General features: G+C 44.2%; 1 protein-coding gene across 2 annotated transcripts in view; it reads left to right on the top strand.

Moving 5' to 3' along the window:
- Positions 1-15,458, top strand: part of ZFAND6 (zinc finger AN1-type containing 6) — a 65,143-nt gene that overhangs the window by 27,492 nt on the left and 22,193 nt on the right. For both annotated transcript variants that reach the window (XM_082256043.1, XM_082256044.1), the window contains exon 2: positions 7,512-7,686. In XM_082256043.1, coding sequence (XP_082112169.1) covers positions 7,533-7,686 — 154 coding nt within the window. In that variant the 5' untranslated portion in view covers positions 7,512-7,532. The remainder of the gene's footprint in view (positions 1-7,511; positions 7,687-15,458) is intronic.

Raw genomic sequence — 15,458 nt, 5'->3', positions numbered from 1 at the left:
TACTGGTTTTAACTTGTAAACAAAAAGTGTCAAATAGGGCTGGGGCTTAAGTGGTTAAAGCAGAAATGAAGTTCCATTGTAAGTCGGTGTGAGTAGGGAGGCATTCATTGCAGAAAAGACATGAAAAGTGTCTTCTGCAATAAATGACACCTACCTGATCACATCAATCCCTGAAATGTAAGCTGAGCTGCGCAAGCCTACAGCAACGGGCCTGATCTTGTGTGCTGGAATGACTAGCTCCCACGCATGTGCAGTAGTGATATGACTGCAAACTGACCGCTAAAGAGGCCTGAAACCTGCCACAAAGGAGCTTATGCCAGCATCAGAGGGACTGTTGGAAATGTTAGTATCTTTGCTTCCATCCTAGGGAGGACGTGGATCAGTGTGCCAGCGCTATAGACTTGTCATAACTACACACATGAAGCATCACACCGGGAAACAACTCTCACTTTGCACTGTTGCTTCGGTGGTGGGTGGGGTGGGACAGGACACATCATTTCCATCGTTTGCCAGCCAACCAGACGCAGAGTAGTACAACATTAAAATAGTGTAGATTAGTGTACAATGTTTTCAAATAAGAATTGATTCTATTTAGTGTCCATTTCATTCATTTAACATTTATTATTGGGGGCATACAAGTTGACATATTTGATTATTTCTTTTTAAAATAACGCAATAGTTACCGTATTTATCGGCGTATAACACGCGCCGGCATATAACACGCACCTCAATATTTGGAGAGAAATTTCAGGGAAAAAAGCTTAAATTTAAAATAAACAGCTTTGAACTCAGAACATTTTTTTTTTTTTTAAATCAAATGACATCTCACCAGTGCCCATGAATGCATCCTCATCAGCAGTGTCCAGCAATGCATCTTCATCAGCAGTGTCCATACATGCAGTGTCCATACATGCAGCCTATCAGCAGTGTCCATACATGCAGTGTCCATACATGCAGTGTCCATACATGCAGTGTCCATACATGCAGTGTCCATACATGCAGGGTCCATACATGCAGGGTCCATACATGCAGGGTCCATACATGCAGGGTCCATACATGCAGCCTTAATATATGCAGCCTCGCAAGCGCCGTTGGAACAGTCCGAATAGGTTTTAAAAATGGGCGGGAAACAGCGCCGAGAGCAGAAGGGGCGGTCCGGGCCGAGGAGAAGGAAGGACGAGCTGTCATAAGAGCAGAAGGGGGCGGGTCGGGCCTGGCCGAGGAGAAGAGAGAACGAACGAGCGAGCGCAGGCATCGGAAGTCCCGCCTCCTCAGCCGAGACGTGTGACGTCTGTCATAGGCGGGACTTCCGATGACTGCTCTCGCTCGTTCTCTCTTCTCCTCGGCCAGGCCCGCCCCCTTCTGCTCTAATGACAGCTAGTTCTTCCTTCTCCTCGGCCAGGCCCGCCCCCTTCTGCTCTGATGACAGCTCGTCATTCCTTCTCTGCCCGGCCCGCCCCTTCTCTGCTCTCGGCGATGTTTCCTGGCACTTTTTTTTTAATATCGGCGTATAACACGCACTGCTGCTTTTTCCTCCATTTTTAGGAGGAAAAAGTGTGTTATACGCCGATTAAATACGGTACTTTCCCTGGTAATAAGTTACTTTTTTAATGATGTAACTCAGTCACTAACTCAGTTACTTTTTTTTATAGTTACTTCTCACAAAAAGTAATTAAAGTACATGACCAACACTGGTAGGGACCTGTCGTTTACCTTTTGGGCTGCCAAAAAATGTCACCCCCCCCCCCCCCCCCCCCAGCCTCTTCTCAGTGGGGTTTTGAAGCTGTGGGGGTCTGCTCTTCACTTTCAGGGAGAGCGCTGCATAGGTGCTTCCAGTCCTCCTGCGGTCAGCATGGAGCTCTGGCTTGACCGGATGACTGACGTCCTTTCTGGTGGAGGCGGGCACTACCGCCAACAGCCGCAGCTTCTGGTTCCGGGCCGCGATAATGAAGAGTGGGCCGGATAATGGACTGGTGCACCTGAAAGCTGGATTTTCGGAGGGGACACGAACAGCAGCAGGCGCACAGGCTGACCAATTCTTGGAGATGTTGGAGGCACAGGTCTCAGGTACTGCTCCAGGGGAAGCCAGCATCAGCCATCTTGGGTTTCTAGGGGGAAGGAGGCCCCAGTAGGTATCAGGGCACATTCCACTAGGGCTATAGCAACTTCTCAGGTGGAAAGAGCTGGAGCTACCCCGGAGCAGATCTGTCGTGCAGCAACCTGGACCAGTTTTTAAACCTTTACCAAGCACTACAGGTTGGACCTGTTGTCTGCTAAAGATCAGCCTTTTGGGCGCAAAGTCCTTCAAGCGGTGGTCCCACCCTAAGGGGTAAGTACTTGCTTATCCTCTCTAAGGTGGCTGTCCTGAAAGACGATTGGGGGGAAAAAAATAGTTACGCTTCCAGTAGTCTTTCAGGACAGCACCGTTACCCACCCGAAGAAGGTCTGGACAGAAGACGGTCTGGAAAATGAGGTTAGTATGTCTGTGTCTCCCCAGCTGTCCGGGGATACTCTTGTGGCACTTTTCCACTGCAAGTACCGACTCGGCTCTACTCGGCCCTGCTTGGCCCGGTTTGCTTTTCCAATGCTGGTACCGCATGGTACGGTGTTGGTACGGTACGGTACGGTATGGTTTGCTTTTCCACTAAAGTAGTACTAAAGTTAAGTGGGTGGGATAACAACGATTCTCTGACCATTCAGTGGCTAGTAGTGACTGCATGCAAAGGATTGTGGGATATGGTACCGGGTATGGTACGCTTGGAACCACAATCGAGGTGGTACTGTTTTTGAGAGCCGTACCGTTCGGTTCCATGCAGTGGAAAAGCGCTACCGTACCGAACCATTCCTACACCATACCATGCGGTACCAGCAGTGGAAAAGCACAAAAGCGAGCCGAACCGTTCGGTTCCATGCAGTGGAAAAGCGCCTTTGGAGAACAGAAGGGCACTGGCTAACGGGGCTTAAATCTGTTTGGATGGGATGGTGTTTCCTGAGAAGGGAGGAGCCAAGGTCTCTCTAAGGTGGTGCTGTGTGTGTGTGTGTATATATATATATATATATATATATATATATATATATATATATATATATATATATATATATATATATATATATATATATACAGTGGGTACGGAAAGTATTCAGACCCCCTTAAATTTTTCACTCTTTGTTATATTGCAGCCATTTGCTAAAATCATTTAAGTTCATTCTTCTTCCTCATGAATGTACACATAGCACCCCATACTGACAGAAAAACACAGAATTGTTGACATTGTTGCAGATTTATTAAAAAAGAAAAACTGAAATATCACATGGTCCTAAGTATTCAGACCCTTTGCTCAGTATTTAGTAGAAGCCCCCTTTTGATCTAATACAGCCAGGAGTCTTTTTGGGAAAGATGCAACAAGTCTTTCACACCTGGATTTGGGGATCCTCTGCCATTCCTCCTTGCAGATCCTCTCCAGTTCTGTCAGGTTGGATGGTAAACGTTGGTGGACAGCCATTTTTAGGTCTCTCCAGAGATGCTCAATTGGGTTTAAGTCAGGGCTCTGGCTGGGCCATTCAAGAACAGTCACGGAGTTGTTGTGAAGCCACTCCTTCTTTATTTTAGCTGTGTGCTTAGGGTCATTGTCTTGTTGGAAGGTAAACCTTCGGCCCAGTCCGGAGGTCCAGAGCACTCTGGAGAAGGTTTTTGTCCAGGATATCCCTGTACTTGGCCGCATTCATCTTTCCCTCGATTGCAACCAGTCGTCCTGTCCCTGCAGCTGAAAACACCCCCACAGCATGATGCTGCCACCACCATGCTTAACTGTTGGGACTGTATTGGACAGGTGATGAGCAGTGCCTGGTTTTCTCCACACATACCGCTTAGAATTAAGGTCAAAAAGTTCTATTTTGGTCTCATCAGACCAGAGAATCTTATTTCTCACCATCTTGGAGTCCTTCAGGTGTTTTTTAGCAAACTCCATGCGGGCTTTCATGTGTCTTACACTGAGGAGAGGCTTCCGTCGGGCCACTCTGCCATAAAGCCCCGACTGGTGGAGGGCTGCAGTGATGGTTGACTTTCTACAACTTTCTCCCATCTCCTGACTGCATCTCTGGAGCTCAGCCACAGTGATCTTTGGGTTCTTCTTTACCTCTCTCACCAAGGCTCTTCTCCCCCGATAGCTCAGTTTGGCCGGACGGCCAGCTCTAGGAAGGGTTCTGGTCGTCCCAAACGTCTTCCATTTGAGGATTATGGAGGCCACTGTGCTCTTAGGACCCTTAAGTGCAGCAGAAATCTTTTTGTAACCTTGGCCAGATCTGTGCCTTGCCACAATTCTGTCTCTGAGCTCTTCAGGCAGTTCCTTTGACCTCATGATTCTCATTTGCTCTGACATGCATTGTGATCTGGAAGGTCTTATATAGACAGGTGTGTTGCTTTCCTAATCAAGTCCAATCAGTATAATCAAACACAGCTGGACTCAAATTAAGGTGTAGAACCATCTCAAGGATGATCAGAAGAAATGGAAAGCACCTGAGTTAAATATATGAGTGTCACAGCAAAGGGTCTGAATACTTAGGACCATGTGATATTTCAGTTTTTCTTTTTTAATAAATCTGCAACAATGTCAACAATTCTGTGTTTTTCTGTCAGTATGGGGTGCTATGTGTACATTCATGAGGAAGAAGAATGAACTTAAATGATTTTAGCAAATGGCTGCAATATAACAAAGAGTGAAAAATTTAAGGGGGTCTGAATACTTTCCGTACCCACTGTATATATATATATATATATATATATATATATATATATATATATATATATATATATATATATATTATGTGTGTGTGTGTTTTGTTTTTTTTTTTGTTTTTTTACTGTATTACGGTTTTCGACCAGTTGGATCCTGAATTTTAATTTCAGTGCACCACTAGTTGTTACTGGATGTTAATTAAGGAAAATGCATGAAATGAAGATGGGATGATGTCACAGTACGATGCTTCATGTTGTAGATGATGATCAGAGGTTGGTGTATTGGGACACAAACTTTCCTCCCCATTTCCCGGAATGTCTCTTTTACAGTCAGATCTTTGTTGGTCCGGCATTCATAGACTGTCCTTCCTGTAGAATGGAGGGCTGGGGATTTCCATGTAGATGGTGACATCACTCCTTGTTTATGTATGGAGTGACATGTCCCGGAATAAACTTTACATATGCAGCGTGTCCTGGACGTTGCTGTGAGATCTTTAGACGTTTTTGTTGTTTTCTGGCGATCTTCTGTCCTATGATTGCTGACCGTGCGATGCTTTATTTAGGTCCCAGCTATGTGCAGACAAACACTGTAGGAAGGCGCTTGCTGAGCAACTCCCATGCAGCAGGCAAAGTATTTTTAAAGAATTAACCCTTTGGAGCCTAAGCCTTTTTCTGACACTTGTTGCTTACAAAGTAAAATCCATTTTTTTTTTTTTTTTGCTAGAAAATTACTTAGAACACCCAAATGTTAATAAATATATATATTAGCATAGACCCTATAGATCACAATGGTGATTGTTGCAATATGTCACACTGTATTTGAGCAGTGCTCCTTCAAATGCATTTTTTTTTTTTTTTTTTTGGGGGGGAAATATACACTTTCATGAATTAAAAAAAAAAAAAAAAAGTTAGCCCAACTTTTTTTGTATAATGTGAAAGATGTTGTGTCGAGTAAATAGAAACCTAACATGTCATGCTTTAAAATTGCACACTCTCCATAGGCGATGCTTTAAAACCTTTTAATGGTTACCTGTTTAGAGTTACAGAGGATTTCTGGTGAAAGAAATATTGCGCTCACTCTAACAATCGTGGCAATACCTCACATGTGTGGTTTGAACACTGCTTTCATTTACGGGAGTGACTTGCGTTCGCTTCTGCACGCAAGTACGGAGGGATGGGGCGCTTTACATTTTAATTTTACACTGTCCCTTTTTTTTTTTTTTTTTTTTTTTTTTTTTTTTTTTTTTTTTGCGGGACTGCGACATTGTGTCGGACAGATCAGACCCTTGACTGACATTTTTGACACTTTTGGGGGACCAGTGACATTACTACAGTAATCAGTGCTATATATATGCACTGTTACTGTAAAAATGACACTGGCAGGGAAGGGGTTAATTTTATTGGAGAGGGAGGGGTCAATGTATGCCTGGTGCTTACTGACGTGTGTGGGGGGAGGGGACACTGTGACACAGGCACAGATCGCAGGTTGAGCTACGCTGAACCCTGCAATCTGACCCTGTCTGTCACTTAGGAGATCCGCCCGCTTTGTTTACACAAGCGGGTGGATCTCCACACTTGATTCCCCCACGATCGGGGAAGAGCAGTGGTGATCACCGCCGCTCCTCCCCTGGCCCGACTTCCGCTGTGACTGAATACAGCGGGAGCGAGCCTCTGGTGGCACGCGCTCGCCGCCCACAAGGGGAAGAGTCCAGCAATGTAGGTCTACGTCGCTGGACGGCAACGAGCCACTTTGCCGCAGTACAGTCAACGTGACTGGTCGGCAAGTGGTTAAGGGGGGGGTAAAATCTTCCGGTCCTTAAGTGGTTAATACATAGACATGCATTAACCACTTCCTGCCCGGACTATAGCGGATTGACATCCAGAAGGTGAAACCGTTATCCTAACAGGGCATCATATGACCTCCAGCAGGATAAGCCGCCCACCGCAGTGCAGCGATCAGTGGTACAGTGTGTCAGAGCGACACATTGCATCTACTATCCCGGTAAAGAGCCTATGATGTAGGTTCTTTACCATGTAATCAGCTGTGTCCAATAACAGCTGGTCACATTGTAGCCAGGAAGATTCCCTTTTCTCAGCTTTACCTCCATTTGTGCTGACAAGGAGCTGTTAAAGGAGAGCCGATCAGTGGCTCTCCTGACGGGGGGGGGGGGGGTGGTAAGTGGTGTGTGTGTCGGCACTGATAATCAGCGCATCGATTTTATCTGTGCAGACCCATCAAGGATGCCAACCTGTGCCCATTAACTCTGCATATTGGTGCCTTGGCAGTGCAGCCTCATCAGTGCCAATCAGTGAAGGAGAAAACCTACTTATTTACAAATTTTTATAACCGAAACCTTTTTTTTTTTTTTTTTTTTCAAAATTTTCGGTCATTGGAGCAAAAAAACCCAGAGGTGATCAAATACCACTAAAAGAAAGCTCTATTTGTGGGGGGGGAAAAATCGTAAAGGTTTCATTTTTGGGTACAGCGTTGCATGACTGCGCAATTGTCATCCAAAATGCAACACTGAAAGCTGAAAATTGACCTGAGCAGGAAGGTGGGGTAAAAGTGCCTCCCGGTATTGAACCTTTCTGGCTTTAGAACCACTTAAGATTGTTAAACTTGTAGTGTAGTGATTGCTTTTTTTTTTTTTTTTTGAGATGTACAAATCTTATTCGGATTTCTAAAATGTATACGCGGTGATTTCTGCAACTAATACTGTCTGATCTGTCTCAAAATTGTGTATGTAAACTTACAGAAGCCTTTATATCTTTTTAGGTGCATGGTGGATGAACAAAAATGGCGCAGGAGACGAATCACAACCAGGCACCGCTACTTTGTTCCAATGGGTGCGGATTTTATGGTAACCCCCGTACCAACGGACTCTGTTCTGTGTGCTACAAAGAACATCTACAGAGGCAGAACAGCAGCGGTGGAAGGAGCAGTCCACCAGGTAGATCCATGTCACTGTGCTCAGAGGTCCTTTACAATTCCAGCATAAAGCGGAACTAAACCCTTCTAATCTTTACAGCCACGGAGGCGGCCATCTTTGCCTCTGTTTGCTCTGAAACTGCATGGTGCTGCACATGTGATTATTTTTGACACCACCCATTTTCAATGGCTTATCAGTTCAGTTGAGGCCAAAAGCAAATGTGGCCGTTTTTTTTTTTTTTAACTTTGAATTTAACTGTTTTGGGAAACTGTTAATTTGATGGATTTAGTTCTGCTTTAAAGTAGAAGTCCTGGCAAAACCTAACTTATACTAAATCTGCTCTCTGACCCATTCTAACCCCAATCTATCTAACCCTGTAATGCAAATATCGCTATATTTTCCTATTCTTCAGCCGGTCCAACAAGTGGGGTCCCCCAGGGTTCTGTCCTGGGACCAATCCTGTTTAATTTATTCATAAATGATCTAGAGGAGGGGATATCTAGTACAATCTCAGTATTTGCGGATGATACTAAACTAAGCATGCCAATATCTTCTATGCAGGATGTGGAAACCTTACAAGAGGACCTGAACAAAATAATGGGGTGGGCAACTACATGGCAGATGAGGTTTAATGTTGAGAAATGTAAAGTAATGCACTTGGGAGCCAGAAACCAGAAAGCAAGCTACTCACTAGGGGGGGAACCTCTGGGTGAGTCTAGGATGGAAAGGGACCTGGGGGTACTGGTAGACAACAAGCTTGGCAGTGGCATGCAATGCCAAGCCACCGCAAGCAAAGCCAACAGAATACTGGGATGTATAAAAAAGGGGATTCACTCCAGAAATAAAGAGATTATTCTCCCGCTCTACAAGACTCTGGTCCGCCACATCTGGAGTATGCTGTCCAGTTCTGGGCACCGGTCCTCAGGAAGGATGTGCTGGAACTGGAGAGAGTCCAGGGAAGGGCAACAAAAATAATTAGGGGAATGGAGGACATCAGCTATGAGGAAAGACTACAAGCACTGAACCTATTCTCTCTGGAGAAGAGATGATTGAGGGGGGATATGATATCAATGTACAAATACTGTACTGGTGACCCTAGCATAAGGAACAAACTATTCAGAGTAAGGGAATACAATAAGACACGTGGCCACTCACTAAAACTAGAGGAAAGGCGGTTTAACCTTAAAATACGTAAGGGGTTCTTCACTGTAAGAGCAGTAAGGATGTGGAATTCTCTTCCACAAACAGTCGTATCAGCAGGGATCATAGACAGTTTAAAAAAAAAAACTATTAGATGGGCACCTTAAAGACCACAAGATACAGGGGTATACAATGTACAACATGCGGGGGTATACAATGTATGGTTAGCGGCACATACCACCTCCCAACACAGACCATAGTTTGAACTGGATAGACTGGTTGTTTTTTTTTTTTTTTTTTTACAACCTCACTGCGGCAGCCGCCAAAGCCAGCAGAATATTAGCATGCATAAAGAAAGGGATGTATTCCAGAGATAAGACTATAATCCTTCCACTTTATAAAAATCTGGTCCGACCGCATCTGGAGTATTCTGTCCAGTTCTGGTCGCCAGTCCTCAGGAGGGATGTGTTGGAGCCGGAGAGAGTCCAGAGAAGGGCAACTAAACTAATTAGGGGATTGGAGGACCTTGACTATGAAGAGCGTCTGCAATCGCTTGATTTATTCTCCCTGGAGAAGAGACGCCTGAGGGGGACATGATAGCAATTTATAAATATCTCAATGGGGATCTCAGCATAGAAAAAAAGCTGTTTAGTCGAAGGGATTGCATGAGGACTCGAGGGCATACAATGCGATTAGAGGAGAAGCGTTTTAACCTCAGGCAACGTGGGGGGTTCTTTACTGTTAGGGCTACAAGATTGTGGAATTCTCTACCACAAGAGGTGGTTTCTGCGGGAAGTATGGTGGCTTTCAAAAGACTATTAGACGTACATCTCAAGGATCAGAACATTCAGGGCTATGTGAGATGATTACAGCCACACACACCTACACAGGTTGAACTGGATGGACTATTGTCTTTATTCAACCTCATCTACTATGTAACTATAACTATGTAACTGAGCTTTCAGTGGCGGGTGCAGGCGAGGCAGCCGACATCGGAAGCCCCATAGTAACTCACTTCCCATTAGTTTCACAGCAGTTGTCAGCCCTCACCTGCTCAGACCTTCCACCGCTGAAGACCACACCAGGTCGGCTGCAGAGTAGGTAAGTACAGTGATTTTTTTTTTTTTTTTTTTTTTTTTTGGCTTTACAGGGTTAGATTAGGGTTAGGATGTGGCAGAGAGCAGTTTTAGCGTTGGGTTTCGCCTGGACTTACATTTGAGGGCCCTTACACGCGGGGCGGCCTCTGTTTGAGCTGAGCAGGTGGGTGACTGGTCTGTGTCTGCTCCCCTGATGCAGAGCGGACACACACAGCCCACTCTCCTCTATGGGCGGTCGGATGTAAACAGACCACACCTGTCCGTATTACACCTGACTGCCATCTGATCTGCCACTAGGATGGGGAACGCTTTCCCATCCATCTGTTTATCGGGTGTCGGCGGCTGTCGGATACAGGTCTGTCACCTGCTGCTCCATTGAGGAGACTTGAGGGTCCGCCCGAAAAACTGACATGTGGACCTGATCGGTCCGTCCGTGTGAAAGAGCCCTTAATCTTGTCTAGCCTTTTTCAACTAAGGTGCCTTGAGGTTTCTTCAGGGGTGCCTTGGCAAAATTCCTAAAAAAAATTGGCCAAAAATTGTATACAAGACAGCGGGGGGGGAAAAAGACTGCCTTTTTAGTTACACAAAGTCGCAGGCTTTCATTGTGCACCAGTCCAACCTTCTAGTTGTTGGCATCCTAATGACCAATCATTTAATAAGGAGGATTTCAGTTGCCTGCATAGCATCCTTGTTTTACCCTCCCCTGCCCCTCTCCATCAGTGTTGGGGTTACCATTGGCTGAGTGATGGAGAAAAATGGAGGGTGAAGAGAAACCTGGGAATACTAGTCAGTACCACTTTGCAAAAGTAGATTTGCTTTGGAAGAATAAATCACCTCTAACGTTGGGTGTCCTACTTGGACTTGTGGATGTTGATGTATTATGTAAAACTATATGAGAAGCTTTTACATTTTACAATGGGGCGCCTAGAGACTTTCCATAATTGTTAAAGGGTGCCATGACTAAAAAATAAACCCTGATCTAGTCAATTTTCTTCCCAACCATAAACCCGATCATCTGACTATCTGCCTTGGAGCCCCAGCTATTTATACATTCCAGATGTGCCGGTGTACGGCACCTTTTTTTTTTTTTTATTAACCTGGTTTACAATGACCTGTTGGGTCCTAAAATGCATCTGACCTAAAAATACGGCTACAGCTTTAATAAGGGAGGTTACAAAAGACCATAAATAACCAAAACTATAACCGCGCTAATGTGAAGAATTAAAAAGCTGCAGCTTCCAGTGTGATATCACCAATGTAAATAAACAAGCTGCGCTAAGTGAGTATATAAGTGATCAATCATAAATCATTAATATTTGTGATCAAGCTGACATAAATCACAACTGCCAATGCAAATGATCAAATCAATGTGTGATCAAAAATAAATGCATAAAAAAAAAAAAAAAAAAAGTGCAAAAATGATAGTCTCTGAAAATGATTCAATGATCAAAAATTAAATTATGATCCAATAATTAAGTGATCAAAAATCGGTGCACAATAAATAATTTGATGAATAAGTGCAAAGATAAAAGTCTCTAAGTCCAAAAGACCCAAGAACTGTGATAGAAAGGGAAATCCAATCTGTGTTCACCGCAGGTGCTGAATCCTCCACCGATTTATAAATACTGCAGCTTACCAGATGTTGTTAAATTTGTGCCTGTCAGTCCCGACTCAGTAACTTCACACGGACAAAAAAGGGGGTGGCCAGATATCCTATTTGAGTCGCCCAGGGACCAACTCTATTCCACTGAACAGTCACCGTTATAGCGCCACCGTCATATAGGTACCTTTTTGATAATGTCCGCTCTGACGAAACGCGTCAAGCCACGGTGTGCTGACTTGTTTTTATTGCGTGTATACTCTGCATTGGATGCGAGTGTAACCTTTAACACCTGCTAAATGCTCCAGCGATTATAAATACTGCAGCTTACCAGATGTTGGTAAATTTGTGCCTGTCAGTCCTGACAGGGAACACTCAGTAACTTCACAGGGACAAAAAAAGGGGGTGGTCAAGATATCCTATTGGAGTCGCCCAGGGACTAACTCTATTCCGCGGAACAGCCACCATTATAGCGCCACTGTCATATAGGTACGTTTGCTAAGGTCCGCTCTGACGTAACGCGTCGGGTCATGGCGTGATTACTTGTTTTCATTGCGTGTATACTCTGCATTGGATGTGATTGTAACCTTTATTTTATAATAATACACCTTATGATTTTACGCTATGGAGCTTTAATTTTTTGGTATATGACCAACTCTATTGTGCTGAACAAGTCACCGTTATAGCGCCACCGTAATATACCAAAAAATGAAAGCTCCATAGCGTAAAACCATAAGGTGTATTATTATAAAATAAAGGTTACTCGCATCCAATGCAGAATATACACGCAATAAAAACCAAGTCAGCACGCTGTGATCTGATGTTAGCAAAGGTACCTATATGACGGTGGCGCTATAACGGTGACTGTTCAGCACAATAGAGTTAGTCCCTGGGCGACTCCAATAGGATATCTGGCCACCCCCTTTTTTTGTCCCTGTGAAGTTACTGAGTGTTCCCTGTCGGGACTGACAGGCACAAATTTACCAACATCTGGTAAGCTGCAGTATTTATAATCGCTGGAGGATTTAGTACCTGCGGTGAACACAGATTGGGATTTCCCTTCCAATCACAGTTCTTGGGTCTTTTGGACTTAGAGACTTTTATCTTTGCACTTATTCATCAAATTATTTATTGTGCACTGATTTTTGATCACTTTTTTAATTATATAGTAGAAAAATATTGGTACTTTAAATGAGGTGCTTATGAAAAGGACACCTTTTTGAGGTTGCATTAATGTTTTTTCCTTTTTTTATTTCCATACCCAATTTATTCCCCTCTTATATTTCATTTCACACATTATATTTTTTCCCCTTCCCCCTCCCCCCATTTTTCTTGAACCACTTATTTAATTATTGGATCATAATTCAATTTTTGATCATTGGATCATTTTCAGAGACTGTCATTTTTGCACTTATCTAATTTTTTTTTTTTATGCATTCATTTTTGATCACACATTGATTATTTGATCATTTTGTATTGGCAGTTTTGATTTTATGTCCGCTTGATCACAATCTATTAATGATTTATGATTGATCACTTTATATACTCAGCGCAGCATACAAAAGACCATTCATTGCCTATGTGGCTCTGGCGGGGTTCTGCTCAGTGGTTGGCTGTAGAGATGATGGGGCTTGGCACAGACCTGGGCATTGGTCAGGGTCCTTTTCGTGAATTAGGGATTTCGATCAAGGAAAATCCGTTGCAAAGGAGAAGTAGTTTTTTATTAACTTTTTTTTTTCTTAATTGTTTTTGAGAAAGAATAATGTACAAACAAGGGACAAATAGCCCTTAATTTTAACAGTACAAGTATAACAAAAAATAAAACATAGTACAAATAACAATAGTATCTAGTAGACCTATACAAAAGGGAAGTGAGTCATCAGAACAGAAATCAATGAGTAACATTCCCTGTATGAGATGCCAGAAATATGCATGAAAGGGGAGGACATCCCAACCAAAAATGCCAGCATAGAATTAAACTTTTTTTATTATTTTTATTGTCAAGAATAGGCTCAGAATTATTGTTAAGGTGCGAAAGGTTAATTGAAGATGGATTATCGGGAGTTTTTCGCCAGTTATCACTAGAGATGCACCGATCCGATAATGGGATCGGATATCAGCGCCGATACCACCACAATAGCTGGATCGGGGATCTGAAAAATTAACCGATCCACGGGCCGGTCTGGTTTTGCGGAGTCCCGGCTCCGCCTTCCCTTACTTGCACAGAGCCGCAGATCCACGGGCCGGTCCAGTTTTGCTGAGTCCCGGCTCAGCCGTCCCTTACTTGCACGGAGCCGCCGGTCCAGTTTTGCTGAGTCCCGGCTCAGCCGTCCCTTACTTGCACGGAGCCGCCGGTCCGGTTTTGCTGAGTCCCGGCTCAGCCATCCCTTACTTTTGTGGAGCTGCCGATCCACGGGCCGGTCCGGTTTTGAGTCCCAGCTCAGCTGTCCCTTACTTGCGCAGAGCCGCTGATCCACGGGCCGGTCCGGTTTTGCTGAGTCCCGGCTCAGCTGTCCCTTACTTGGTGTTGTAGTAGTAAGGGAGCCGCAACTTCCTGTATAGGTCCGGCTCACAGGCAGAGTGATATCAGATGCACTCCGCCTGTGAATGGAGGAGCCGTACACATGAAGCAGCGGCTTTGCTCTGTACTGCAGCCGCATGCATATTGTGTATGTGTGTAGTTCCGGATCGGTATCGGAAGATACACAATGCCAGATATCGGGACAAGAAAAGTCGGATCGGTTCACCCCTAGTTATCACTTGGGTCCAGCTTAACCACTTTACCACTAGAGCATTTTGCTGTCTTACGTCTGGGCCACTTTTTGCGATTTGGCGCTGTGCGACTTTAACTGACAATTGCGTGGTCATGCGACGCCGTACCCAAATAAAATTTACGTCCTTTTTTTTTTTTCCACAAACGGAGATTTCTTTTGGTGGTATTTGATCACCTGTGCGATTTTTACTTTTTGTGCTATAAACAAAAAAAGAGCGTTTATTTTGAAAAAATAACAATATTTTTCACATTTTTTTTATATGAAATTCCCCCCAAAAAAGATGTAAAAACCAATTTTTTTTTTTAAAGTTTTGGCCAATTTGTTTTCTGCTACATATGTTTGGTAAAAAAAAATCACAATAAGCGTATTTTGATTGGTTTGCGCAAAAGTTATTGCGTTTACTAACTAAGGGAAAGATTTCTGTCATTTTTGGTGTTTTTTTTTTTTTTTTTTTTTTAACGAGTAATGGCGGCGATCTGCGACTTTTTTTTTTTTTTTTTTTTTTTTTTGCTGGACTGCCACATTGCGGCGGACAGATCGGTCCCTGGACTGACATTTTTGACACTTTTGGGGGTACCAGTGACATTACTGCAGTAATCAGTGCTATAAATATGCACTGTTACTGTAAAATTACACTGGCAGGGAAGGGGTTAATTTTATTGGAGAGGGAGGGGTTAATGTATGCCTGGTGCTTACTGACATGTGGGGGGGGAGGTGACTGAGTGACACAGGGACAGATCGCATGTCCAGCTATGCTGAACACTCCGATCTGTCACTCCCTGTCACTTGGGAGATCCCCCCGCTCTGTTTACACAAGCGGGCGGATCTCCAAACTAGATTCCCCGACGATCGGGGCAGAGCAGCGGCGATTGCCGCTGCTCCTCCCCTGGCCCGACTCCCGCTGTGAATGAAAACAGCGGGAGCGCGCCTCCAGCGGCGCGCGAGTGCCGCCTACAGGGGAGGAGGTCTACGTCGCTAGACGATAACGAGCCACTGTGCCGCAGTAGCAGCACAGTGGCTTGTGTTAAAGTAGTTAAGAGAAGTGTGGGATTTCAGAATAACAAACCTACATACTCACCTAGGTGGATGCAGCATTTGTCCCCCGCCGCTCCTACACTAAGGACTGAGCGATCAAGCCCATACTTCTCTTTTTAACAATCTGATCACTCAGTTCTCAGTCTG

Source organism: Pelophylax lessonae (genome assembly GCF_965119305.1).
Source record: "Pelophylax lessonae genome assembly, chromosome: 4".
Classification (NCBI taxonomy): Eukaryota; Metazoa; Chordata; class Amphibia; order Anura; family Ranidae; genus Pelophylax; species Pelophylax lessonae.
Note: the sequence above shows the minus strand (reverse complement) of the source record. Positions and strands in the feature narration are given on the sequence as shown.